Source organism: Chinchilla lanigera, unplaced genomic scaffold, assembly GCF_000276665.1.
Source record: "Chinchilla lanigera isolate Chin_1 unplaced genomic scaffold, ChiLan1.0 scaffold00157, whole genome shotgun sequence".
Lineage (NCBI taxonomy): Eukaryota > Metazoa > Chordata > Mammalia > Rodentia > Chinchillidae > Chinchilla > Chinchilla lanigera.
In genome coordinates this window covers 787,707-796,581 of record NW_004955558.1, presented here as the reverse complement: position 1 = coordinate 796,581, position 8,875 = coordinate 787,707, and the positions used below count along the sequence as shown (strand labels likewise).

Here is an 8,875-nt window from a genome sequence, read left to right as displayed (position 1 = left end):
TCTTCTTCCATCTACCTTTCTTGTACTGAGGAGTGATCCCAGGGCCTTCACACTGAGATATAACACCTGCCTTTTATCATCATCACCATCATCACCATTTTCCTCACCATTATCATATTAGTACACGTTTTTCTCACATAATGAATACATTCACTGTGGGTAGTTGGTACACCTACATGACACATCTTAATTCTTTTTACGTACTTTTACCCTCCCCTCCTTTTGCCCACCTCCATCTCATAGTCCTCTTCCCATTTACCAAAGATTTGTCTTCTTATTTTGAAGCAATGTCTTGCTAAATTGCTCAGTGACCCCAGGCTGTGCTAAAATATGGAATTCTCCTGCCTCAGCCTGCTAGAGTGCTGAAATTACAGGTGTGGGTCAGTACACCCAGCCTCGACTGCATGTTTTTAGAGCTCTAGATTCACAGCAAATTTGACAGAAGATACAGAGATTTCCCATGTACTTTTTCTACCCATGCACTCACAGACTCTGACACCAACAGCCCCACTAAGCTCTACAAGTGTTACAACTGATGAATCTTCATTGACACATCCTTTTCACCCAAAACCTATAGTTGATATTAGGATTTACTCCTGAAAGTGTACATTCCGGAGTCTGACAAATGTGCAATGATGTATCCACAATTATAGTGTCATTGATAGTCCTTTCATAGCCCTAAAAGTCTTTTGTGCTCTGGAAATTCATTCCTCCTCCTGCCTGATCTCTGGCAAACCCTCAAGTGTTACTGGCTCCATAGTTTTTAAATTTGTGGGATATCCTTCAGAATGTCTTCCAGAATGACACACACTTGGAGTCACACAGTATGTAAGCCTTTTATAGTTGACTTCTTCCCTGTAGCAATAGGCATGTCTTTTTGTGGCTCGGTAGCTCATTTCTCTGTAGTTCTGGATAATATTCCATTGTGTCAATGTACAACCCATCCATCATTTATTCCTCTACTGAATGGTACCTTAGTGGATTCCAAGCTTTGGCAATGATGAATAAAATTGCTTTGAGAATACATGTTTTTTATAAAAACATTAGGTTTTAATGTGGAAAAATTTTTTCCGTTCTTTGGGTAGGCACCAAGAGGCATTATCGATGGATTTGTGTGACAAGAGTGTGACGTGTAGCTGGATGTGGTTGTACTATTTTGTGTTCCCACAGACAAGGAATGAGGATGTCCCCCATGCTTGGCTGTATTTCATGTTGTCGGTGTTCTGGATTGTTTGGGTTTCTTTCTTTCTTTCTTCCTTACTTTCTTTTCCTTTCATTTAATTTTTGTGGTACTGGGGATTGAACCCAGAGATGTTTTACCATGTGCATATCCAGTCATTTTTGTTGTTGTTTTTCTTCCAGTACGAGGAATCGAACTCACGACCTTGAGCTTGCCAAGCAGGCACTTTGTCTCTGAGCTAAATCCTCAGCCCCCATAGCCAGTCATTTTATTTTTAAATTTTGTGACATTGTTTCCCCTGGTGGCCCTGAAACTTGCAATCTTCCCACCTCTTCCTCCTTGGTAGCTGCAATCACAACCTTGCATTACTATGTTACCATGCCCTGGTCTTACGACTTGTTTTGGAAAAGGTCTCCTGTTCCCAGTAATTCTACAAGGATGTAAATATTATCACTTGTAAGTACATATTCATGTTCAATAGCATACATGTTCACAAATGTTTATTGCAGAATTGTTCATAGCAGCCCCAAATTGTAAACCACACAAAAGTTCATCAACCACAGGATGGGCAAGTGGCTGTGGTAAATCACTGTGTATGAATACATTTCTAAAAGTTACACTTAAGTATGAATAGTAGGCATTATGCTGAGAAAGTCCTAACTGTATAACCGATATGATTCTGTTTATACATAAAATCGTTAAATCACCAAAACTGAACAGTGCACTCAGGAACACATAACAGAAATAAATGCATCAATTACTATCAGAGGCACCGTGAGGAGGAGGAGGAGGAAGGAAAAAAGGAGGAGGAGGAGAAGGAGGAGGAGGAGGAGGAGGAAGGGACAAAGATCAGGAGGAAGCACACTATGCCTAGAACAGCAGCTTCACGAATGCAAGTGATCATCTGTCTTTTCTTGAGCAAGTATTTCTCTGAAGAATGTATTGAGCTTCATGCTTATCTTTTATTCACTTGTGTGTGCCAGATTTTTTATTCTCTATAGTTGAAAACAATTTTTTAAAATGTCACCTAAACTCTGGTCCCTTTTGCTTTAAAGCTGTATGCTTTCTGAATTTAGGCTACTTGAAGTAGGGTACTCCATAACTACAAGTGCTGCAGTTTCCTCAGTTTGGATCCAGTAGGATCTAATTCCCTAAGTCTGGATCTAGTAGGGGTCAGAGGCAGCAGCAGGTCACAGTGTGGGCACGATCGCCCTGCGGTGGACGTGCTAAATGGCATTGAAAACGAACTCACTGGAAACAGGGCTCCATCTTGTGGCTGCTCAAACCCAAGGCATTCAAGTAGAAGTGTCTCATCAGCTCTACAACCTCACTGGGGACGACCCTAGCAGAGATGGATTACTTCACTGGGAACTCCTCCAAGAGGGCATTTCTACATGCACATGAACAAGAAACTTGTGTTTTCTAAATCCAGGAAGTTCCCTTTATTTCAGAGTGTACATTCCAGAGTCTGGACTACATCTCTCTCTACCCTAGGAGCTACCACTACCACTAGGTGAAAGGAAATCTGTGTAAAAGATTTCTATCCTGCTGGGGGAGGTGGTGCATACCCGTAATACCAGCACTTTGAGAGGCTGAAGTAGCAAGATTGGAAATTCCAGCTTAGTCTGGCCAACTGACCCTGTTTCGAAAAAAAAAAAGAAAAAAAAATTGAAAAGGGCTAGAGGATGCAGCTCAGTGTCAAGGTCCTGGGTTCAATATCCAAAACACTAAATAAATAGTAATAATAATTGAAAAGTGATTCTGGGATGCTGATTCCTCCCTCCCACCCCTCTCACAGCTCTACATTCCAGCCGTACTTCCCTCTCAGAATTACCCAGGCTAATGTTTCCAGAAGTACGTTGAATAGGAGTGGTGACAGTGGACATCCTTGTCTTGTTCCTGATTTTAAAGTGAACACTTTCAGTTTTTGTCCATTTAGTATGATGTTGGCTGTTGGTTTTTCATATGTGGCTTTGATCAGATTGAGGTAAAGACCATCTATTCCTATTTTCTGTAAGGTTTTTATCATGAATGAGTGCTGGACTTTGTCAAAAACTTTTCTGCATCTATTGAGATGATCATGTGTTTTTTTCCTCAGGCTCTGTTGATATGGTGTATTACATTGATGGATTTATATATCTTAAACCAGCCCTGCATCTCTTGGATGAATCCCACTTGGTTATGGTGTGTTCTTGATAATTTGCTTAATTCTGTTTGCTAGTATCTTATTGAGTATCTTTGCAACCATGTTCATTAGGGAGGTTGGCCTTTAATTTTCTTTTTTTGGTTGGGTCTTTCTCTAATTTTGGTTTCAGTATATAATTGCATGATTTTGAGTATTTCCTTTTTTTGATAAGGTTGGTTAGGGATTTATCAATTTTATTTATCCTTTCAAAGAACCAGCTCTTTGCTTCAGTAATTCTTTGTCATGTTTTCTTTGTCTCAGTTGCATTTATTTCTGCTCTGATCTTTATAACACATTTGCCTCCAGAAATGTGTTAGGGAGAATTGCTTCCTCTTCAATTTGATTAAAGAGTTTGAGGAATACTGGCATTAAAACTTGTCTGAATGTCTTGTAGAATTCAACTGTGAATCCATCAGGACCTGGGCTTTTCTTTGTAGGTTTTTAATCACATTCTCAATTGCATTAATTGATATTGGATTATTTAGGGTTTTTATATATTCTTGATTCAACTTTGGTAATTCATACATATCTAGGAATCTGTCCATTTCCTCTGTGTTTTCCATCCTGTGGAGTAAAAATTTTCAAAGTAGGTATTGATGATCTTCTGAATATCTTTAGGATCTGTAGTGATTTCCATCTTTTTCATTCCTTATTGCATGATTTTGAGTATTTCCTTTGTTTGATAAGGTTGGTTAGGGATTTATCAATTTTATTTATCCTTTCAAAGAACCAGCTCTTTGCTTCAGTAATTCTTTGTCATGTTTTCTTTGTCTCAGTTGCATTTATTTCTGCTCTGATCTTTATAATCTTTATAATTTCCTGCCTTTTTGGGGCTTGACTTGTTCTTCTTTTTCTAAAAGTTTGAAGTGCAGCATTAGACTATTTATCTGTTCTCATTCTGTTTTCCTGATATGTGAGTTAACTGCTATAAACTGCCCTCTGAGGACTGCTTTCAGAGCATCCCATAGATTCCTGTAAGTTGTATTTGTGTTTTTGTTTGCTTGTAGATGTTGTTTAATTTCTTCTTTAATTTCATCTGGCTCACAGATCTAAATATTAAAACAGAAACACTAAACCTACTGGAAGAGAAAGTAGGTAAAAATCTTGAAGACACAGGGGTAGGCAGGAATTTCATGAACAAAAACCAAACCACATGGCAAATACTTCAAAGGATCAATAATGGATCTTACTGAAAAGTTTTTGCACATCTAAAGAAATCACCATCAGAGTAAAAGCCAACTGTTCCTCAAACAAAGCACTTCTTTCTAGAATATACAAAGAATTAAAAAAATCAGCCCCCCAAATTCACAGATCCAACCCAGAAGTGGGCATCTGAGATGAATACACACTTCCCAGATAAAGAAACATAAATGGCAAATAAATACATGAAAAAATGTTCAACATCATTGATCATTCAAGAAATGCAAATTTAAACAACACTGAGATTCTATCTCACCCCAGAAAGAATGGCTATCATTAAGAACTCAACCAATAACAAATGCTGGTGAGGCTATGGAGAAAAAGGAACACTTCTCCACTGTTGGTGGGAGTGTAGACTGGTGAAATCACTGTGGAAATCAGTCTGGAGATTTCTCAATAAACTAGGATTAGAGGTCTCATTCAGCCCAGCTATCTCCCTTTCGGGTATTTTTCCAGAAGAGCTAAAAACATCATACCACAGTGATATACGTGCACCCATGCTTATAGCAGTGCAATTTGCAATAGCTCAATCATGGAAGCAACCCACCATCAACTGAGGAATGGATAAAAAAGATGTGATGTTTTTATATAATGGAATATTACTCAGCTATAAAGAAAGATAAACCCCAGGTTATTATAGGTAAATGGTCACAACTAGAGACCATACTCATAAGTAAAATAAATCAGACCCACCTGTGTAAGCACAGTATTGTCTCATTGATGTAAGAAGCTGAAAGAGTGAGTAAAATCTAAAAGGTACAATAGATATTGTGAAAGGGAAAAAATGCTTAAAAGGAAAGAACAATTGGGATGAGGTAAAAGAGGAAAGAAAGAAGGGGAAAATATATATATATATATATACACTCAGGATAGCTAAGATAGTTGTACTAGTGATTTCTATTGCTTTATTGAAAGGAGCAATTAATGTTTAATTGTTTGCTCAATCTTACATGCCTATATTTGTTTATCTGAGTAACCAACTTGAAGATATCAATATGTAATACAACAACCATTGTTAATTTTCTATCACTTTGTCTGAAATTCTGTATTACTTGTATTATTTATGTGTTATTTTGTAAATGTATGTATGTTTGTTAATATGTTTTTGTTCTTTTATCTTTAAAAAAAGAATCACCCAGGGAGGTAGATTTTCCAATATGAATTAGGACATCACACCACTAAGGCATCTGACTCGTAAGTCCGGTGAGGAGCTCAGAAATCCGCACTTATTCACAGGTTGAAATTGTTCAAATTCACTGGCCGTTGTGATTTTCCTGACTATTAGCAGTTGAACAAATGCTCTCTTTAACAAATGGTAGAATTAGGAATTAAGACCAGAGAACAAGAATTAACAGTAGGTCTTGGAAATACAGATGTGATTTTATAGTCCACAGCGCAGGAGAAAGTTCTCTTCCAAAGTGGCTGAAGAAGCTGCCCTTGAAGGAAGGGTGTGGGCGGAAGTTAAGGGAGGAAAAACCAACCTTGAGAAGAAGGTGCTGTTCTGAACATCTTGTGCAACACCCGAGGGTGTAGTTACGGTCCTGAAGTATTGGGTTTCTGCACGGTAAGCTTTTGGTGTTTTATTCTCCTGAAAGAAGAGCACCTGGTTAACAGCAGAATCAATAGCTCAGTAGAAAGAAGTCTCCCCCACACTGTTCCCACTTCCCCAGTTCTCTCACAAATAGCATTCCTGCAGATCAACATGCCTAATTTGGCATCAGCTGTGTGTAAAGATGCACAAAACATATAAGAGATATTGACATCATGGATAAAAAAGTGCCAATGTCTCTCCCATCAGCCATGCCATTTACTCTCACTTCCCCTGGTTCTGACAGTAACTTCCTGTCCCAGGTTTTGAGATCAATAGTTGCTAAATGGTTATTCTTGGCCACTGTGTTCTCTCCGGGTTAAAACTGCATCTACGTGTCACTTTTGGAGGAAGTGGTGGAGGATTTAACCAATGAAGTGAATTTTGTGAGGCGTAGAGTTGATAGTATTCTTTGCCTTTTGTATGTTTGATCTCATTCTGCGTCCCTTGTGGTCTAAGACTATACCAGTTGGTCTCTGTATTAGCTGTCATTGCTACATGACAATCACCCCCAAAACCTAGTGGCTTACAATAGCAGGAAGGTAACTGATTGCATGCTAGAATATATGCATGCCAGGAATTTAGGAGTGGCTCCAGTGGGTGTGTCTGGTGTGGACTTTCTCACGAAGCTGTATCAGATTTGGACTGAAGCTCAGCTATCTGGATGCTTGATCGGGGACAGAATATTCACTCCCAAGGGGCATGCTCCACAGAAGGGGTCACTGACAAAGCTCGTGATAGGTTGTGCGGTTCTCCACCTGTCACGGTTCCTTCCCAGTTCATCGTCTCTCGTCCCACAGCCAACACAGTCAAAATACCACAATCTCTGAGAAAACGGTTGAAAAAGTTGATGTAATGAATTAGGAAGATTCTGCAACCGCGGCACAGGAAATGCCCGAGAAGAAAATCTCTCCAACGTAGCTGCCCCAGGGATGGAGGGAGATAAGCTGTGACTTGAAATGACCACAAGCCATGGCAGCTGTCGTTTTCTGAGTCCCTCCTGCCCGCCAGTCGCTGTGCCACATCCCCGGCTGCTTGTGGTCTCCGCAGTGCGGTGCTGAGCAAGCGCCCTCGACGCTTCCTGACGAGAAGGAACTCGGGCTTTGGGACAGGAAGTGACAAAGCTTGCAGATGTCCAGGGGGCAAAGGTACATTGCGGGGACGGATCCCATGTAACCCCAGAAGCAGTGTTCATGTGGAAATGCATCCGTGCTCCAAAAGGTGAGCTCTCCTATGACGCTCATATCCCCGTGACTCGTAATAATAACTGGTCCTTCCGCCTTCTCCTCAGAGCTTGAAATCTCTCTCCCTCCCTCTCTTGTGGCTGACACTTTTGCCTCCTGCTCCAGCAGACCTGCCGTCTGCTTGATCCAGAGCCCTGCTGTCGATTTCACCTCTCTGACCAGAAGACAAGTATCCCGGTCCAGGTCCTACACTTTACCCCGGCTCCACATCTCACCCGACCCTCTTCCTCAGGGGCTCTCCTCCCTCACCTGTCTCCCGTTTCTGCAGCCTCAGTGTCTCCATCTTCCCTCATTCCCAGCAGTAGCCCCAGATGCCTTACAGCCGTGGTACCAACGTGTTTGGGAGAAGGGACCAGTTTCATGGAAGACAATTATTCCCCGGACGCAAGCCCAGGGATGGTTTCAGGATTTGATTCTCCTAAGATGCATGGGACCTAGAATCCTCACGTACTCAGTTCACGGTAGGGTTTGCACTCTTGTGAGAAACTAATGCCACGGAAGGGCGGACAGGAGGTGGAGCTCGGTCCATAATGTAAGCAACAAGGAGTGGCGGTAAATACAGGTGAACCTTAGCTCTCCAGCCAGCTGCAGACCTCTCGCCTTCTGCAGCGTGGTGACTGTAAGCCATGGGCTTGTACCTAACAAGCCACGGACCTGCACCAGTCAATAACCCAAGGCTTGGGGACCCTTGCTCTAGAATTTCTTAAGCTTTAGAACATAATTACTCAGTGTCACATTATTCTTTTCTCTCTAGCCGATTCCTTGCTTTTCCTTCACAGGTAAACATCCCGAATGCGTGCTGTGAGTTTTCCGTATCGATTTTCCTCTTGTAATTCACTCCCAAGGGTTTACTGTGTGCACCAATCTCTTGAGCACACCCCTGTCAAGCTCCTCAGCTCCAGGCACTGTTCCTGTCCCGGATGATCCACCAGCCTTGGTCTTTGCTTGGGCATTTCTACGTCCTGATCCCTGCAGAGAGAGTCTCTGCTCCAGTAGTCTCAGCTGAAGACATACCAAGAGGGCTGGTGAGGATAGAAGAACTGAAACCAACGGAGTAACAAGAAACAGGAGAACAAGGCCCCTTGTGCTTCACAATGACCCCAAGAATGTACTGATACGGCATCTGCTTTAAAAGAATTTGGAGCTGAGCGTCGTGGCGCACACCTGTAATCCCAGCGCTTGGGAGGCTGAGGCAGGAGGACTGTCATTGTTTGAGGCCAGCCTGGGCTATATAAATGAGTTCAAGCCCAGCCTGAACTATATGGTAAGATCCTGTCTCAAAAAACAAAGCAAAATAAACAAAAAATAATTTGAAGATTGTACTGGGTCCTTTCACATATTCCAGAGCCTGAAGGTTTTGCTCAGCTTCAATCCTCTGTGGGATGCAGAGGTTCAGCCCTCTCCTCATCAAGGGTCTAGAAGGTGGGTATCCAGGCGCCTCTCCTCTAAGTAGTCAAGATAAAGAGAGGGAATATTAA

The 8,875-nt window shown here is 41.5% G+C and overlaps 1 protein-coding gene and 2 long non-coding RNA genes across 5 annotated transcripts in view; 2 read left to right on the top strand and 1 right to left on the bottom strand.

The window, feature by feature from the left end:
• Nucleotides 1-4,382: 4,382 nt before the first annotated feature.
• On the bottom strand, nt 4,383-6,772 carry LOC106147427. The gene is made up of 3 exons (XR_001232327.1): nt 6,684-6,772; nt 6,047-6,153; nt 4,383-4,414 (listed from the first exon to the last, which is right to left on the bottom strand). It is a non-coding gene; the product is annotated as an uncharacterized LOC106147427 (long non-coding RNA).
• On the top strand, nt 6,113-8,568 carry LOC106147425. 2 transcript variants are annotated; one of them, XR_001232325.1, is made up of 3 exons: nt 6,113-6,129; nt 6,954-7,374; nt 8,177-8,568. It is a non-coding gene; the product is annotated as an uncharacterized LOC106147425 (long non-coding RNA). The 2 variants fall into 2 exon arrangements; XR_001232324.1 differs by lacking the exon at nt 6,113-6,129 and having other exon boundaries at nt 6,867-7,374.
• Nucleotides 8,569-8,667: 99 nt separating this feature from the next.
• LOC102007821 (N-formyl peptide receptor 2) overlaps nt 8,668-8,875 on the top strand; it is a 7,839-nt gene continuing 7,631 nt past the window's right edge. Inside the window, exon 1 of one of the 2 annotated variants that reach the window (XM_013508870.1) lies at nt 8,668-8,819. In XM_013508870.1, the coding sequence (XP_013364324.1) occupies nt 8,780-8,819 (40 nt within the window). In that variant the 5' untranslated portion in view covers nt 8,668-8,779. The remainder of the gene's footprint in view (nt 8,820-8,875) is intronic. The other variant, XM_005412670.2, reaches the window with a different exon arrangement.